Below are 19873 nucleotides of genomic sequence, written 5' to 3' on the forward strand. Positions count from 1 at the left end.
TATATATATAATTAATATTTATCAAGCATAAAAATAAGATTTTTTTCTATTTAAAATAATATACAGTCATGCACTATGACTATGAAGTTGTATTAATAAGTTAAACCGGGCCAGTTCTGATTTCATGTTGACTTCAATTTAATGTTCCAAGTCACGTTCCTGTTACGTGCGGGTCCCATACTGACTCATTACAGCTCTTATTCAGTCGGAACGTGTGCTCATGTAGTGTCATTCTGGGGAGAGTTGGGTAGTTTTGCATGTCTTGAGATGTAATGTCAGAGGTCAAGGCATTTCCCACTCTTGTTCCCGTCTCATATGCCGCCTGCCCTAAACCACACTGCGCAAAAGCCAGAGATGCAGCTTTCATATTTTCCCCTCTCATCACTTTTTCTATAAGTACCATCCTTTGCAAAATTAATGTCAAAACCACTCCTGCTCACTTCCTATATTTAATTTTTTTCTCACTCACAAATACTGTATGCCCTTCCCCTTATTTGTAATATGTCATCTCCCTCACTCTCTCTCACTTTCCGTCCCTTCCTCTGACTTTCTTGCTTTCTCATCAACTATATTTTTTCACTCTTTCTCTTTCTGTTACTCTTGACATTTATACCATTAGGTAGGTAAATCTCACTACCCAGAACATATCCCGGTCATTTTTCAACTTATAATAATAATAATAATAATAAATGACATGATTTGCATAAGTAACACTTTACAACAAAGTCCCATTAGTTAACTTTAGTTAATGCATTAACTAACAATTGTTTAGAACTGGCTAGCTTTACTGAAACTGCAGACATTTTTATGGTTTTTATTTATAAATGTATTAATAATTTTTAATTTTTTGTAGTACATAGAAAAGATTATGCATACTTTAAAAAGAATTTACAATAAACATCTGTAGGTCTTTTAAAGATAATATTCCCATCTTTATTTATAGTCTTTATTTATTGTTTTAAATCAAAATTTAAGGTTTGAACCAATCCATAAATATAATTTGTGAAAAAGTAAAAATAAAAATAAAACATTGGTCTAAACTTTTTTTAGTGTACCTTACTTTCATGTAAATAAAAATAATTATTTAAATTGTAAAGTACATCTACTTTAAAGTATAATCCTATGTATACATTAATACAGTACTTGCTGTACTGAATTGACATTTTTGTCAATTTGTCAATTTCAGTTTTTTTATTTTTTTATTTTTTAGAAAGACATTGTGTACAGACAGGATTGTTTTGTTACTGCATTACGTTAATGAGATTTTTCCCCCCTCATTTGAGAGAATATGCTGGTCCATAATAGGCTTCATTTTTTGTATGCATCTAATTTATTTCTTTTTGTTTCCATTTTGTGGTGAAATACATCCCTAGCATCTGAGATTCACCCTTTGGTGTACTGCTTGCTGTTTCACTATTGTGCTCATTGAGTTCTTGAGTGCTGCTGGGTCCTTCAGCCATTACTCTAAAATCTGTAGGGTCTGTAGGTCTTTTAAAGATAATATTCCCATCTTTATTTATAATCTATATTCAGTTTTTTTATTTTTTTATTTTTTAGAAAGACATTGTGTACAGACAGGATTGTTTTGTTACTGCATTACGTTAATGAGATTTTTCCCCCCTCATTTGAGAGAATATGCTGGTCCATAATAGGCTTCATTTTTTGTATGCATCTAATTTCTCTCTTTTTGTTTCCATTTTGTGGTGAAATACATCCCTAGCATCTGAGATTCACCCTTTGGTGTACTGCTTGCTGTTTCACTATTGTGCTCATTGAGTTCTTGAGTGCTGCTGGGTCCTTCAGCCATTACTCTAAAATCTGTAGGGCCTAATTAACTCCAGCCAGGACAGATGCATTCATTAATGTCAGTGAGAACAGTAGGGAACAAACGGCACAGATTCAGGTCTGATGCTTTGCTGTACTATAATGTATTGCAGTTTTGTATTAATAGCCATCTTATTATTGCTAACATTTCTATATGTCTTTAATTCTATTACGAATAAGATGTTTTATTTCTCTGTGTTTATGTGTGTATAGGCCAGCTGGTGGTGTGTACCTTGTGCTCCTGTGTGATGCAGACCAAGCGCATTTGGCTGTTCTCAGCTCACTTGCTCCCTCTGGTGGCCAGGCTGTGCCTGGTCCTGGTCCCTTTGGAGACCATCATTTTCGTCAATCGCTTTGCCATGATTTTCACAGGCCTGGAAGTCATCTACTTTTTGGCCTCCAACCTGCTGGTGCCATTTAATTTGGCCAAGACAGCGTACCGGGAGCTTGCACAGGTTAGAGGCTAAAGAGTGAGTTTTAGAACGGACTTGAGAGTGTTAAATCAAAGAAACAAGAATTAAGCTCTTCTTCATACTATTCTGTTAGGTGGTGGAGGTTTATGGGTTGCTGGCTCTCGGTATGTCTCTGTGGAATCAGTTGGTTCTGCCCGTGTTGTTCATGTGTTTCTGGCTGGTTCTGTTTGCTCTGCAAATCTACACATACTTCAGCACACGGGACCAGCCCACATCTAGAGAGAGGCTGCTCTTCCTTTTTCTCACCAGGTGAGTTGAAGTTCAGGCTGCTCTGCTTGTCAATCCTGAGCATTTAACTAAAGATCGTAATAGAGAAATAGAATAAGATAGGTGTCACTGATTTTTTTTTCCAGTAAAATATTTGATGAACTGTTTGTAAATGTTAAATATTTGATTGATTTTGGTCACATGAAGGTGCACAGCAACTTAATTTCTAAATGTAAATGGTCTCCAGTATTGCAGAGTGCTGTTGTACTCCGTACTCTCTGCTGGGCCTGGTCTTCACCGTTTCATTCGTTGCTTTGGGAGTGCTCACTCTTTGCAAGTTCTACCTGCAGGGCTATAGGGCTTTCATGAATGACAACACCATGCACAGGTATCATATACCCACCCTCATGTCACTCAAAAAGATTGTTTTCTTATGAAACACAAAAGAATGTTGCCATTTTGTTTGGTTAATTAATAACAATTTTTAAATTTTTTTATTTAATGTTTTATTTACTTTTATTTATTTTATATTATTTTAGGTTATTTTTAATGTTTCTGAAGAAAGACATAAATGCATTTATTTGATTAAAAAAATACAGTAAAAACAGAAATATTGTGAAATGTTATTACAATTTAAAATGACTTTTCTATTTTAACATATTTTAAAATGTAATTTATTCCTGTGATGACAAAGCTGAATTTTCAGCAGCTATTACTCCAGTCTGCAGTGTCACATGATCCTTCAGAAATCATTCTAATATGCTGATTTGCTACTAGAGAAACATTTCTTATTATTATCAATGCTGAAAACAATTGTGCTTCTTAATTTCTTGTGAAAATCCTGTTACATTTTTTCAGGATCCTTTGCTTAAAGGCAGAGTAAGTGATTTTTCAAAAACACTTTAGAAAACTGATTCGGGCCGAATTGCAAAACAAACTTGTAGCCAATCAGCAATAAGGGGCGTGTCTACTCTTGATGTGGAGGAGAGCGTGTTCAGTGCATGGGACGGACATTAGCCGAGCCGAGCGACAGAAAGATAGAGATGGCGGATAAAAAACAAAAGAGGAAAACGTCTGCGGAAAGATAAGGCAAGAAGTAGGACCCGTGTAAATATCGGATCAGCTTTCCAGCGCTGGAGAGAACTCAAGGAGCGGAGGCCTGCGATCGGACGCCGAGGTTGCTTTGTTTCTTCTCAATAGGTGAGTAACACCGTGTCTACAACAGCTCTGCCTACACTGGACGCGATCAAACGACCGCTGAAAACCATTTGAAATGTGTGTCAGCACGTCATAAATAGAACCCGGCAGCAGTTTTCTGTCGGGATTTGTTGCGCCGCGCCGCGCCGCTCACGTCCGTAGACACGGTGTAACATTGGTTTTGCTTTGTTTCACAGAACTAATCGTTGCCTGGGTTGCGTACGTATATGTGGGGCGGAGCTATCAAAATAGGGGCAAGACCCTTTTGGGGTAGGGCCGTGTTTGTTTTGGTGATTTCAAATATCAACATTGGCTACCAGAAATCACTTACTCTGCCTTTAATAGACAGTTCAAAAAAACAGTGTTTATTTAAAATACTAATCTTTTGCCACATTATAAATGTGTTTAGTGTCAAAATGTCTTTTGATCAGTTTAATGCATTGAACCTGTCTCATCTCGGCAAAGGAGCTTTTCTTCATGCTTTGTACCTCTATTTAAGCTGCCACTCTGTCTTCCATCTAATCTTTCCTTAAGTAACTATACCATTATAACCCTGCTAAACAGTTTGGCATGAAGTCCATATTTGATTCATTATGGCACCTTTTTATCACATAATTGACCATGGAAATCACACGAGTCCATCAATCCCTCATCTCTCTCTCAGGGGAATGACGGAGGGAATCACTCTTCTGATCCTCGCTGTTCAGACTGGACTGATCGAGCTACAGGTCATCCACAGAGCCTTCCTCCTCAGCATCATCCTCTTCATTGTGGTGGCCTCCATCCTGCAGTCTATGCTGGAGATAGCTGATCCCATAGTGTTGGCGCTGGGAGCCTCCAGAGACAAGTACATAAGGATGATTGTTGAAGTCATATATTTATGTATTATACAAGTCAACATTGTAATTTAGTGTTCTGATTATTTCATAATCATTATTGCCAACAGGAGTTTATGGAAACACTTTCGTGCGGTTAGCCTGTGCTTGTTTCTGCTGGTGTTCCCAGCCTACATGTCCTACATGATATGTCAGTTCTTCCACATGGACTTCTGGCTGCTGATCATCATCTCCTCCAGCATCTTGACCTCATTACAGGTAGAGATCCCACACAAACACACACCATCAGCTCTGAACTACAGCATTAGTGAGTGTGAGAAACAGTATAAAAGAGCAGAAACTGAACAGAAACGAATGTGAGAAATTGTAACTCTCAGTATGGCGCTGTAGGAATGTTATCATTGTGTTGAGATTTTATTCCTGATATGGAATATGTTATTGCAACACAATCTTGACAAACAATTTAGGAGATTTTAATGAATTTTGGTAACATTATTAACCATACAAAATGCAGATCTAACAGAGGATCTAATAAAGTGTATTATATGATTTTCTCTCTGTTCTCTAACTGATTTCTAATATAAAGTTATTAAAAGAACCTTCCCGTTACTTGGATGATGTTTATGTTTCTCGGTAATCATCTTGTTGAACTTCAAGTTGAAACTGGTTCTGTGAGCCCTTATTGTAATTCCTAAAAAATATCCTCTATCTCGGGGAAATTAAATATAGTTTATTCATAAAGAAAGGAGAAATGAAACTCTGCTTTAAAAGAATCTATGCATCCTGTTTGTGACGAAATAAATGCACATATGTGTTCTACAACTTTATTATTAAAAAGTATACATACATACATACTGTACATATAGATAGATAGATAGATAGATAGATAATAAACATTAGTTAATGTCAGTTTTATCTTTAGTTAATAAAATATAACTGTTCATTTTTAGTTCATGTCTGCTCAGTTCCATTGAATAATATTAACATATACAACTTTTGATTTTAATAATGTATTGGTAAATGTTGAAATTAAAATTATTAAATGTTTTAGATGTATTTTTATTTTTTGTTCATTTTACCTATAATGTAGTTAAACTAATGTTAACAAATGTAAAGTTATTGTAAAGTGTTACCAATATTTTATAATAAATATAATAATAATGTTTATTGATATTTAAATATTTAATTTAGTAATAGTAATAATTATAATAGATAGTGATATTTTGTTTACATTTTTATTACAATTACAACAATTGTCATATTTCCAACTTTTTATTAATAAAAACGTGTAAAAATATTAATAAATAATTACTAATATATATATATATATATATATATATATATTAATAATAATTGAACATTTAAGAATCTAAATAGCCTATTAATATAAATGTTTTTAAAAAGCACGCATCCTGTACTAAATAAACTGGTAAACTGTTTTTTTTTTGTTAAAGTGATTGGTACTGTCTGTACAATTAACTGTGCTATATATATATATTTATTTATTTATAAAATTGTATAATTGGGCCAATTCTTACATTATATATAATCAGCATTTCATTGGCCATTCGCCACCCTGCTATCTAGTCAATGGTTCTGAAAAACCTATTACAGGTGTGTAGGAGTTGTGATTATTGCTGATTTGTGTAATGTGAAATTCAACTGTCCCTCTGTTTTAAACTCTTTGACTCTCAGGTGCTGGGCACGCTGCTGATCTACGTGCTCTTTATGGTGGAGGAGCTCCGCAAGACTCCGGTGGAGAACATGGATGATGTCATCTACTGGGTGAACGGCACCTACAGGCTGCTGGAGTTTCTGGTTGCGCTGTGCGTGGTGGCGTATGGTGTGTCGGAGACGGTGTTTGGGGAGTGGACCGTGATGGGCTCCACCATCGTACTCATCCATTCTTACTATAACGTGTGGCTGAGGGCCCAGCTGGGCTGGCAGAGTTTCCTGCTCCGCAGAGATGCTGTCAACAAGATCAAGAGCCTGCCTACAGCTTCTCACCAACAACTCCAGCAGCACAATGACATCTGTTCCATCTGCTACCAGGTGTGTGTATGTGTCTGTGTGTGTTTGTGATGGATACCCAGGTACATTCTGTAGCTTGTGTCTTCTTGTGTATTTCTGTGCTAGATTGATGATGGGTTCAGTTAGGGTGCATCACTATTGTTCATACAATCCTCTAAGTATGAAACTTATGTGCATAATTTGTGTTGAATTAAATACATGGACATATCTAATATTGCATGGCTTGCTGAGGAAGGACTTTTCCAAGCGATTGGATTTAAGATTTCTTTGTTTGGCGGACAATATTGTAGACTTACTTTGAAGGAGCCTTATCCAGAGCCTAGAATATAATAGAGATTTGGGGGTGAGCTGTTTTGACTTTGGTCAGTAAGCAACCACCTAATAACCACATTCATAACACACTAGAAAGAAACCATAAAAAACATCCACTTAAACACTTTAGAATATTAACATATGAACCACCTGGGAACCATTCACAACTCCTTAGCATTAGGGGAGCAGGTACTATATAATTTATCAGCTGATATTTGATTTTTATCATTTGTTAGTATGAGTTAAAATTGAATATATATAGAATGATATTTAAAATTGATTTGTGAAAGGGTTTGATTACCTTACTAAACATACATTAAACATCATAATAATAATAATATTTTTATATTATTATTATTATTATTATTAATAATAATAATTACATGGATTAAAGTTTTCCGTCGCACACAAAAATCATCCCCACCACGGCTGCAGCTTCTCAAGTGACAACATAGTGACTTCGCTCGCATTATTCACAGTCGGGTTATTAGCAGAGAACACAGAACAGAACTTGAATTTCGGCGCGGGATTGCGTCTGTTAATAATAATTGTACTCATTCCTGCAGGTGAATTCCGCGCTTATATCGCGATGACGGAATGTATCATTTGCACGTGCTTTTGAGTCTTGCTTATTTAAAGTGAAAGAGAACTCACTCGCGCGCTCTCTTATAGACCATTTTCTGTGCGCCCACATATCGCGATAAACTGAGACTGACAGCTTTTAAAGATTATTAAGGGAGTTTGCAAATGTGATATTGATTTAATACAACAGTTTAATAAACAAGAAGTTATTAAATTAATAATAAGTGACGTATATTGTTTGACTATAACGCTACTGCCTGATTTTGCTCTATTTTGTCAACGAAAATAGTTTCAAACAAAGTCACAGCCAAGCGGCTGCGCATCTCTAAAAGCAAACACAGCGGTGTTTCATTCATGAATGAAAGTGCGTGTTTGAACGAATCTAGTGAGTCAGTGATTCATGATTACCCATTCAGCCATTTGAACGAATCAATTGAATAAATGATTCAGTGATAAAATCTTTGACTTGCTGCCACCTGCTGGCGAATTTAGTTTCATTTTTAACGTATAATTTCAGTTATTTAAATCATTTAATATTTCTATATTAAAAATTGTATATTTAAAACATTAATTGCAACATGAATTTAATTGCACTCATGCCACCTCTGAGCCTCATTAAACGTCTGAAAATGTACCTTCAAGCCAATTTTGTGTTCTTCTGTGTCACCTCTGTAGTACAAATTAATTTTTTATTGGTACTAATTTCATATGATTGGTAACTTGTTATTTGTCTTATTCTACTTCTTATTATATTGTTTTAATTAGAAATTTTTTAAAAAGCTTGTAAACATACATTTCTGAATTTGACAGATGATGACATACTTTTAATAAATTTAGAAAAATGCCATTACAAAGGTAAAAAGAAAATGCCTCTGTAAATCACTTTAAGGAGGCAAATATCACCTCATATCAGGAAGGCTAATTTTTTATCAGAATTTGATTATTGATCAGAAGGTGATACAAATTTTTTTTAAATGAGGAGGACAAGCACTCCTAAAAAGAAAAGTAAGCATAGAGCCCTGTGTAAGAGTATATTAGATCCGTGCATGAGGTCTTAAAGAGACAGCAGCCTAAATAAACCTGCTGCTATCTTTTATTATACAGTGAAGACTACCCAGTGCTATTTTACAGTTGAATAGATTATACTGTAGTTAGACCTAACTGAAAAAATTAATTACTGTTAATTTAATTTGTATCTTGTTATTGTTTTTGCTTGTGCTATTGATTGTCATTAATTTATTTGTTCTTATTTTATTATTTACTATTTACTTGTCTTTTTAGTTAAAATAAATTCAATTCTGAGTGCACATGATTCTTGGGTGGGGAGGGGAGGGGTCCATGGGAAATAGTCCTGCCACCACTGCTGGAAAAAAATCCTAGAGGAAACATTGCATGCATTTAATAAAATTAGAAAAATGCCATTACAAAGGTAAAAAGAAAATGCCCCTGTAAATCACTTTGAGTCAAATATCACCTCGTAGTAGGAAGGCTAATTTTTGATCAGAATTTTTTATTATGGATCAGAAGGTGCTCCTAATTACAATAAGAAAAAAACCAACTGCTCTTAAACTGGGTGTGTGGCAAGTATGGCTGTGGAATGGGGTTTGGCAGAAGAAAAATTTTCAGACAAAATATATACAGTATATATATATTTTTTTTTAAATATTTTTTTTATATATAAATGGCAAATTATTATATTATTATAATTAATAATAATGTACAAAGAAAATTATTATTATTACTGCTACTACTACTACTACTACTTCTACTACTCAACATATAGTAAACATAATAAAAAATAATGATGATAATAATAATAATATTTGTTCTTTATTATTATTGTTATGATGATTATTATTATTAATTATACTAATAATATAATAATTTCCCCTTGTTGGAATAATGATGAGGATGATTATGATAACAATTATTATAATAATAATTATTATTATTATTATACTAACAATTTGCCATTGTTATAATATTGATGATGACAACAATAATTGTAGTATTATTATTACTCAACATACATTAAACATCATAATTGTTATCATCATCCTCATCATTATTCCAACAATTGCAAATTGTTATATTATTAGTATAATTAATTATAATAATAATCATAACGATAATAATAATAATATATGAAGAACAATTATTATTATTATTATTATTATTATTATTATTAATATTATGTATACTATATTACTGAATACTAATAATAATTGTATTATTATTATATCAATGACAAATTATTATATTAGTATAATAAATAATGATATACAAAGAAAATTATTATTATTATTACTCAACATATAATAAACATAATAAAACATAAAATAATAATAAATCATATATTATTAGTATTATGATGATGGTGATGATGATTATTATTAATTATACTAACAATATAATAATTTTCCATTGTTGGAATAATGATGATGAGGATGATGATGATAACAATGTATTATTAATAATAACGTTATTATTATTATTATTCAACATACATTAAACATAACAACAACATAATAATAATAATTCTTTTTTTTTATTTTATTTTTTTATAACGAACCTCTTCTGTTCTTAAATCTAGGACATGACGTCAGCTGTGATCACCCCGTGCAGTCACCTCTTCCATGCTGGCTGCTTGAAGAAGTGGTTGTATGTGCAAGAGACCTGCCCTCTTTGCCACAACCAGCTGAAAGGCTTATCACAACCCGTCTCTTCAACACAGGACGCCCCGCCACAAGAGCCCCCAATACAGCCAGCAGGTGATCTGGACCCTTCACAGCATCCAGAGTCAGATTCAACCCTCCAGGTTCCCCAGCAAGACGACACCACTCTCGCTTCAGCGTCAGACCTCACGGCTGGGCTAAAAGACGACGGTGACACTCCTGCCTGCTCCTCCTCCTCTCAATTCTAAAACCTGCCTTGAGCCAAACCCAACTCCACACACTGCTGGCCAAAAGACAGTGTTACAGCAGAGGGTCTGATGGGAAACTGTCAGCCCTCTCTGTGACTGATACGTACACATGGAATGCTCCTGAGACATCCATACAATCCAAATCCTTCTACCGCCCCCCTCTCATCCAGAAAATCACAGATTCCAGAGCTCAGAAAGCTTCCGCATCTGGATCTACCAAAACACCAGCTCTTCCCCACCCTTTATTACGAAACTACAATCTCCAGTGAACACCAACCTAAATGTGATCATGTGACCCTTCATTATAGTGCTGTGATGCTCTGTAGGCACTTAGCACATATCCACTAGCACGCTCTCAGTATCCAATAGCAGTAGCCCGTCTTTTTTCTGTTCTCTATTTGTTTTATTGAGAGAATATATATATATACATATATGCCACTGCATTTGCACTAATGTAACATAAAGCAATGCTCCAAAGTTCGTCTTGTCTGATACCAAATATTTTGGTCTGTATGCATTGAATCAAATTATATATGAAATATATACCCATGTACAAATATATATGTAAAGGAGTTTTGATATGCAAAAGTACAGTGTTAAGCAGCATCGAGTGTCATGAAGCGGCCTCAGGCTTACATGAACGCTGCGCCTCTAGCGACCTCTAGTGGCGGTAGTGGGAAGTGGCTTTGGCTGTGGATAAACACTATGACCGTTTAGGACAGTAAATTTCATTCTCATCAGTATTTGGCATTTAGCGCATTTGTGAATATGAATACATTCGAGAATGTATGAGCACACTTTGCGAATGCCGTTTTTTTCTTCTTTTTACTAAGTGTTTAAGTTAATGTATTTAACATAGTTTGTTAAACGAATGCTGTTTGGCTTGTGGGATTTTTAATCTCCAAAAAGGTTACTTTTATCTAAGCCACCAGATTTTCTTTTTTTATTATTAAAAAAAGCTGTTACAGCTATTTTCCATTTAAAAGCAAATCTGATTGAGAATGGAGAGTATAATTCTATAGCATTTAACCTCTTCTTTTTTTTATAAAGCATACACGTGGAATGATGTTCTGTGAAGGCTAACTTTGTTTGAATTGCAGCTGAATTCAGTAAAATATGCCTGAACGTGAGCCTGAATGTCAGAATAAATCCAAACCTAACCCATGAAACATTTGTCCTGGCTTTCTTTCACAGTGCCTTTCTGAAGCATAATAAGACCTACAGGACTCTTAAAGCCACCTGTGATGAATCAAACAGACCCACACCTGAGTGCTGAGGTAATGTCAGACTGCTGAAACCATCAAAACATCTGATGAAGAGACACAGACAGGATATGCACTCATTTCCTGACCATTCGCCATCTTTCAGAGGTCTGAAGATCACTTGCTTTCCTTCCCCTCTTATAGAGTTACTGTACACCCCTAATCTGTGCAGTCGTCATAGCCATAACTATTCTTTTAATGTAACTCTTTTACTGTATGGATTTGGAAATGCGATAAACAGTTTGAAGTTATGGCATATTCCTGCTGTATTTAAGTGCAGTGTGAGGTGTCTCAGTGCAGGCAGATGTGAGCATTTATCCGCTTTTCCTGTGTGAGCACTTTAACTCCCTTTAGCATGAGGGGCAGGAAGAGAGACTGGAGGAAACATTAGCAAATCAAAGAACGCTACCCTTTAACCCCTCTCCATCCTTCTGATCAAAGTTAGCCTTGAACTCCGACCTTTGTGTAAAAAAGAAAGAAAAAAAAGTTACAAAAAAATACATGTGAAACTCAAGAACAAAGCACTCGGTCATTTTGGAAAGGCCAGATATTCCCTAGGTACTTTTTCTCACGGAACCAGAATATAAATTATGTTGTCTTCACAAGTCCCCTCCAGTGTGAGTTTCTCCTCCACCTCCAATTTTGGTTTGTGTGTCTCCCAATGTGTGTAAAGGCCTTCAATGGAACAGCCAGTTTAAGGTCAAGTGTCACAGCAAAGTATCATTTTTTTCTCTTCTGATCTAAATCTTGATAAGTGTTCTGTTGTAATGTACATACTCAAAAGTAGGCCTACGATCACAATTTAATTCTGATAGGTCTATTTTAAAAGAACAGTTTAACCAATAATTCAATGAATGTGCCAGATACTATTAACTTTCATTTTATGAAAAAAAAACAAAAAAACAATGAAAGTGAACAATGACTGTATCTTACAGTCCCTCGAATTCTGCCTAACATCTCTTTTCGTTTCACTGAAGAACTTCTTACGGGTTTGGAATATCATGAGCGAGTACATAAGGTTTCTAGATACAGTAACTGTATCTTTACTCTAATTCTTTTCCCAATTGTGTTTCCATGTGTGGCCACAAGATGACAATGTTGGACTGTCAACCATTAAGCACGCGTCTCCTGTGTCCGAAACACTTTCACGATTTCTTTTCTTTTCTACAAATCACAGACTCTCTTAGTCGTTATAGTACGCACACATTTTAGCAGTTGTCATAATCACCATGGGCTGAAACTCTTATTTCTCCAATTTCCTTATAGGTCAAACTGAGATGGAAAACAAAGTCAAAGGTAATAATGGATATTTTGGTGCATTAAGAACACGACACAACTGCTTTCTCGCAGTCTGACCTTGACGCGAAAAAAAAAAGGAAGTATTTTTCATGTTGTACGAATTTAAGGCATTTTATCAAAACTAGGCCTACCTGACAGTGTTAATGGACAATTTCTTTTAATAAACATAGGCTATATAAATAGGCTAGCCTAAATGTTGACATGCGGCCTTATGGTTTGAAACTGATAAAAGTCGCCTACTGACTGAATTATCTCACGTGACAAGAACTTTGTTTTACATTATGATTTATTTTATGTTTTAGTTCAATTCATTTATATCATCAACAACAGCGTGATTTATGTGGACATCTGTTTTACAAATCAAATCGAATTTGTCGCTGTCAGCAATAGGATTAGGTATATTATATAGATTCATTTAAGCATTTTTATCAGATTATCGTAAATACAGGCACGAGTTTTTTTATTATAAAGATTGTAAATTGATTTTTTTCCATACACATAGCCTACACACATGCACTCGTCGCTATATTTAAGTGATGCACTAAACGCGTTTTAATATGCTAAGTAACAGGTCTGTTTCTTATTTGGACACATGAAAATACACCGTTTCCACTGAGACTGCTTGTGTAGTTTCTGCCACTTTAAACTGCTGTGTGGGAATATAAATATACAGGGACCCAGGGGCAGCAGAATTCCCCTCTGCCTGACCAGCACTGGGTTGGACGGGATTCTTACTTCCTCTGTCCGCTGTCTGTGGAGGATTCCATTTAGCTCTAGTAGCTACAATATCCATTTTCCGTGCATGCATATGCTCATTTTTGCACATTTCTAAAATATCATAAAGCTTTATAGTTGCATTCTAAATCTAAAACAAAACTGCTGTTGTGTGAAAAATGAAAAACACAAAGTGCTGCTATGTAACATGGTTTTGCGCTCCCAGCATTTACTCTTGTATAGCTACGTTATTACTGTCGTTTTATATCGAATCTGACAAAGCAGCTGTTAAACTGTTTGGGTCTGTACTATCCAGTTTTGTTTGATGCGTTTACTGTCATTTATGTATGCTACTATCAGAACTGGATTATAAATCTGTACATGACTTTTTTTTTATCAGCAATGGCGTTTTTAAATACAATATATGCGTCTTTAAATGTATTAAATAATTTAATCATATTAGTAATACATTTTTATTTATTAGCCTGTTAACTGATAATTAATCTGTTGACAAATCTGCGACAAAGTTCACATTTTGCTTTAACGTATTTTTTACTAAATCTTTTAAAGACTCATTATGACACTATTTTGACACTAATTATTCGTTTCCTCACATCAGTTGTCAAACATATCACATGGGCTAATGTCTCTCGTACATAAAAACTCATTATTTCGATGACAGATCTCTGTTTAGTCTACTTCATCATGGTCTTAATTCTATTCCACAAACGTGTTTTAAATAAAGAATAATATCCTAATATGTCCGCGGCTGCCGGGTGTTTCACTAACCCAAAAAAAATTATATTACAAAAGTATGTAAAAGTTCGTTTTTTACCTGGACGTAAACAGACGCTCACGAACAGAAACAGCGTTCGCCTAGCAGGTAACCATAGCAACAGTAGGCTGCTTGAGCACTTTGTGTCAGGATCATTATCGATATTTCAACAAAAATTAATAAAGAAACACTTTATTACATTTACATTTCTCAAAAAAAATGCTGCCGTGTTTTGTTTAAAAAGTCTTTAGGATAGTTGATATTTGCTTAACTGTGTCAGGGGCGCCAAAAGACAACTTGAACAGCTCGAGACGAACCTCAACACCCCGAAATTTCCTTGAAAAATCCCTTTTAACAGTCCAACCCTTGAAAGTTTTTAACACTAGCTCATCCCTAAACCGGTATTTAAACAAACTTATACTGTGCTTTTTCTAAAATAATCTCACAATATTAAAAAAAAACATCTCCGCGTTCATGTGAACCACATCAATTTGGCTTCAGTCGCGCGCTCTGGTAGGCAGTTGCTGTGTGACATTTAACGCGCGGCGCATAACTTCTTTCTGGTTTTCTCTCTAAACATGCCGCTCGCTAAGTGGGCAGGGCTGGCTGTGATATCTAATTAGGCGACGGCCTTCGTGGTTGGGTGGACAGCTAATGGTAGTTCGGCTTTACTTATGTTTGGGGGGCGGCCCTGCGTGCGCAGTCACTCCCTCCTCCTCTTCCTCCTCCCTTTGGGGTTAGTTTGCTTGTGTTTAGTTCCCAGATACAGTCAAATCGGATTCCTTTGGGAAAGGACACAAATCACTCCCGTTTGAACAAGGGGAACAGCGAGGGAGCTGTCTCCACAAGGGTCCACCTCTCCTGGTTGATTTCATATTGCTCATTCATGTGATTTGATCAGAGAATACTCTTTGTGGAGAAAGACAGGAAAGGAAAGGAGGAGAAAATAAAGAAAAAAATAGTCTCTGGGTGATGACATTTGACCTAACCCTCAGCGAAGCCCGTTCTTGATCCTATTGTTTCTTAAAGTGACATTAGACTTTTTTTTGCGCACGCTAGACCAAAGGGACCTCCAGTCTAATCTTGCAGTTTTTGTTTGTTTGTTTGTTTGATTGTTGCACGGTGTTCCCAAACCTGGATGTTGACATCTCGCGTTTCTTTTGGCACGTCGCTCTATTTTCTGTTTCAGAGAGGAAGCGCTAATAGAGACAAACGCGGTGACACCTGCTCACCCATACACTTCTTACTGTCTTTTTTTAACGGAGCGATCAAAAGAAGCAAGCATCGACTGAGACGGTGACAGGAGTCTGTTTTCATGTTCGGGATTCAAGACAGCATTCAAAGGAGCGGGAGTAGTATGAAAGAGGAGCCCATCGGTGCCGGGATGAACGCTGTCCGGACATGGATGCAGGGTGCCGGAGTGTTGGATGCGAACACAGCCGCTCAGAGGTAAGCCGGCGGCGGTCTTCAGCGCTACGGGAACAGCTAGACGGAATACTGTGCGCTTATCATCCTGGGACGACACAAAACGCTCTTGTATATCATCCTAATCAGTGCGCGATATCTGCTTATTAATAACCAGGTGACAAAGAGATTGATTTATTGCTGCGATAAGTTCATAGCATCCTCTTCGGCGTGCTGTTGGCACCAATACACAGAATGCTTGAGTTGCAAGTCACATTAAAACGGGTTTTATTAGCCTATTTCTAACATTATTATTCTTAACGTTAAAATAGCCATACGCGTTTTCTTCTAAGTGACTTTGCAACCACTAGTTTTGCATTGATTCTGTAGCTTTAAATTTTAAATACTGAATTTGAAAGACAGTCCGGACCAGTAGTTTGTTATAAGCAGCTGAACAGAGTTCTTAGATTGAGTTATATTTATATGAATTAAATTTTTTTTAACAGCAATTACATCTGTTGTTGTTATGCTATTTAAGAGAATAAAATTAAAACGTCTCACTGACTGTTTTTAAAAGACAGGCTACTTTTAAATAGCCTATTTGTTTAAACTATTAAACTGTCATTTAATAGTAAATTTTAAGAGCTTTTGCACTGCAATTTGAAAAAAAAAATGCATTTGAACCCTTTTTAGGAAATTGTAATTAAATAATCACAAACTAATTGTTTTTATTTTTTTATTATACATATATAAATATTTCATCCTCTCTCTGTCTTGTATGTGTTCATAGTGGAGTCGCGGTGACACCTGCTCACCCATACACTTCTCCTTGTCTTTTTTAACGGAGCGATCAAAAGAAGCAAGCGCCGACTGAGACGGTGACAGGAGTCTGTTTTCATGTTCGGGATTCAAGACAGCATTCAAAGGAGCGGGAGTAGTATGAAAGAGGAGCCCATCGGTGCCGGGATGAACGCTGTCCGGACATGGATGCAGGGTGCCGGAGTGTTGGATGCGAACACAGCCGCTCAGAGGTAAGCCGGCGGCGGTCTTCAGCGCTACGGGAACAGCTAGACGGAATACTGTGCGCTTATCATCCTGGGACGACACAAAACGCTCTTGTATATCATCCTAATCAGTGCGCGATATCTGCTTATTAATAACCAGGTGACAAAGAGATTGATTTATTGCTGCGATAAGTTCGTAGCATCCTCTTCGGCGTGCTGTTGGCACCAATACACAGAATGCTTGAGTTGCAAGTCACATTAAAACGGGTTTTATTAGCCTATTTCTAACATTATTATTCTTAACGTTAAAATAGCCATACGCGTTTTCTTCTAAGTGACTTTGCAACCACTAGTTTTGCATTGATTCTGTAGCTTTAAATTTTAAATACTGAATTTGAAAGACAGTCCGGACCAGTAGTTTGTTATAAGCAGCTGAACAGAGTTCTTAGATTGAGTTATATTTATATGAATTAATTTTTTTTTAACAGCAATTACATCTGTTGTTGTTATGCTATTTAAGAGAATAAAATTAAAACGTCTCACTGACTGTTTTTAAAAGACAGGCTACTTTTAAATAGCCTATTTGTTTAAACTATTAAACTGTCATTTAATAGTAAATTTTAAGAGCTTTTGCACTGCAATTTGAAAAAAAAAAATGCATTTGAACCCTTTTTAGGAAATTGTAATTAAATAATCACAAACTAATTGTTTTTATTTTTTTATTATACATATATAAATATTTCATCCTCTCTCTGTCTTGTATGTGTTCATAGTGGAGTGGGTCTTGCTCGAGCACACTTTGAGAAGCAGCCTCCTTCAAATCTTCGCAAATCCAACTTCTTCCACTTCGTTTTAGCGCTATACGACAGACAAGGACAACCCGTGGAAATTGAAAGAACTACTTTTGTTGGATTTATTGAAAAAGAAAAGGCAAGTGAAACGTTCTCTTTTGCATATTGGTTTTGCAAATTGGTATAATTATTAAAGTGTAGGCTAGATAAAATATTATTGATATTAGCCTAAAGTTGAAAGCTTATTTGCCTATACTCAATAAATCGTATTCTTGCATTAAATTGCTGTTCTGCATGAATCCCTGAAAACCTCCATTTAATTATTATATTTTTATTTATTTTTATTTTTTTTACATATTCATCCTTTATAATTTAAGAAAGCCTCATGTTTTATATTTGTTCCCTTCAGTACTTTATGCATTTACTAACGAATCTGTTGGCTAGCTATATTTTTGCAGAAATATTACAGTGATAACCTAAGGTCATAAAGTTAATATTCCCTTTCAAGATGCTATTTAAAAAAACATATTATTTTTATTATTGTGAAGGACCATATGCTGCTTTAATAAAAATACTCAACACAAATATAATGTTTTGTAAGCACTTGTAACTTAATCATAGTGAGCGAAGTGACTGATTTCATTAAAAGATGTGGCTATTAATGCTTACTGTATATTTAATCACTTTGTACACGTCTATACATTATTAAATTGTGAAATCACACTGTTCAACACATAAGACTTATTATTATTATTATTTAAGTATTTTTAACTCGTTCGTTTACTGAGTGAAAATGTATTTTGTACTGTTTTTGTTTGGCTCATGTGCGTTAGCAGTTTTTTTTCCGGCCTCCTGGTCCGCAAGGGAATAGCCGGTCTGACTCACGGGGTTCTTCAGAAATAGTCAAATAGGTTTTTCTTGCTAACCATCGAATTTATTTTTGCAGGAATCTACCGGAGAAAAGACCAACAATGGGATCCATTACAGATTGCAGCTTCTTTACAGCAACGGTAAGAAGAAACGCATAATCTAAGACTCACTGAATTTTGCATAAACACATCAGGGATTTACTTCAGCGCGACAATCTGAATAAAATAAAAAGACAGCGAGACTGATAGAACGACAAGGAGGGGTGACAAAGAAATAAATAATTCATTATGTAACTAGATCAAACTGATTCAAATGAATATAATGTCCTGAAATAATAATAATAATAATATACTGTTATAACAATTCGTATAATTGTTCAAACGAAAGAGATTAAAATGCGCAGCAAAGTCGTAGCGTTTTAACTATAAACATTAATGAAACACAAAACGATCCCCATTAGTGCACTTTTCCGGTTACGCGTTTTCCAGAAATGTGCACTTCATTTTTGATGGAAGCTAATGGCCTGGCCATAATGAAAGTACACTCTTTTCTGTCTACTAATGTGGTAAATGACAACCAGGCGTTTGAAAATTTGTTGCGCCAGTCCTTAACGACCCTCATCCTTTTTACAAGACGTTTTGAACATATTTTATTTTGTTAAAAATCATGTTTTCTGTAATTGTTATTTTTGATTATGTCTATTTCACTCTTTTATAAGCTGTACATTTTTCTTGTGCTTTTTCTTTCTAAAAGCTATTTTTTATTTTTAGTTTATGTATGTGGGTCTACATAAGTTTGAGTTTCATCCAAAGCCATTTTTTTCCCCATAATCCTTTAACACTGTCTGCAGTCTATGTTGGGTTGGGTTGTCTAGACATTTGAAGAATCTATGTTGTATTAAAGCCATGTCATTGTGAATGATAAATATATACCTGCCGGTTTCATTTCTGATCCATATTTGTGCGTATATATCCTGCATTGTATTGTGAGTTAAAGAAGACTTCTCTCCTCTCCTCTACAGGCATCAGAACAGAACAGGACTTTTATGTACGCCTGATTGACTCCATGACCAAACAGGTAGGACGTTATTTCAAAATCCCCACGGTTCGCTGGTGAATCGTCTGGTGAGAGTCTGTGTGTGATATGCAGCTAGAGTGAACGTGTGCCGTGCACCCTGGTGAGTTTGGGGTTACACACTCTAGCATGCCTCAGGGGCACGAGGATCGGTTAGTGTCTAAATATGACATACTCTCTCTGGGACATCATTTAAGATGACTGAGCGTATGCATGTATTTATGTGCATACGTGTGACAGTGAGATTGATAGCTAAAGAGGGAAAGAAAGAAAGAGACTTTCAGTTGTATTCATT

General features: G+C 35.5%; 2 protein-coding genes across 2 annotated transcripts in view; both read left to right on the forward strand.

Annotated features, from left to right (window-relative positions):
* The window catches only part of LOC107740095 (RING finger protein 145-like), a 30021-nt gene extending 18467 nt beyond the window's left edge, over nucleotides 1-11554 (forward strand). The window contains exons 5-11 of the mRNA XM_016552383.1: nucleotides 2038-2279; nucleotides 2371-2546; nucleotides 2752-2892; nucleotides 4366-4548; nucleotides 4648-4795; nucleotides 6233-6589; nucleotides 10056-11554. Of these exons, the coding sequence (XP_016407869.1) occupies nucleotides 2038-2279; nucleotides 2371-2546; nucleotides 2752-2892; nucleotides 4366-4548; nucleotides 4648-4795; nucleotides 6233-6589; nucleotides 10056-10385 (1577 nt within the window). The 3' untranslated portion in view covers nucleotides 10386-11554. The remainder of the gene's footprint in view (nucleotides 1-2037; nucleotides 2280-2370; nucleotides 2547-2751; nucleotides 2893-4365; nucleotides 4549-4647; nucleotides 4796-6232; nucleotides 6590-10055) is intronic.
* Nucleotides 11555-16649: 5095 nt separating this feature from the next.
* LOC107740172 (transcription factor COE1-like) lies at nucleotides 16650-19620 on the forward strand. The gene is made up of 4 exons (XM_016552517.1): nucleotides 16650-16870; nucleotides 17617-17773; nucleotides 18581-18644; nucleotides 19526-19620. Exons 1-4 carry the CDS (start codon nucleotides 16737-16739, stop codon nucleotides 19618-19620), a joined length of 450 nt encoding a protein of 149 aa, XP_016408003.1. The 5' UTR covers nucleotides 16650-16736.
* The last annotated feature ends 253 nt before the right edge of the window (nucleotides 19621-19873 follow it).

This window comes from Sinocyclocheilus rhinocerous, unplaced genomic scaffold (assembly GCF_001515625.1).
Source record: "Sinocyclocheilus rhinocerous isolate Xijiao unplaced genomic scaffold, SAMN03320098_v1.1 scaffold584, whole genome shotgun sequence".
Taxonomy (NCBI): domain Eukaryota; kingdom Metazoa; phylum Chordata; class Actinopteri; order Cypriniformes; family Cyprinidae; genus Sinocyclocheilus; species Sinocyclocheilus rhinocerous.

Coding starts and splice junctions, on each gene's coding strand:
- LOC107740172 (XM_016552517.1), top strand. CDS start 16,737: ATGTTCGGGATTCAAGACAGCATTCAAAGGAGCGGGAGTAGTATGAAA. Junction 16,871..17,616: donor GCGAACACAGCCGCTCAGAG/GTAAGCCGGCGG, acceptor ATGTGTTCATAG/TGGAGTGGGTCTTGCTCGAG. Junction 18,645..19,525: donor GCAGCTTCTTTACAGCAACG/GTAAGAAGAAAC, acceptor TCTCCTCTACAG/GCATCAGAACAGAACAGGAC.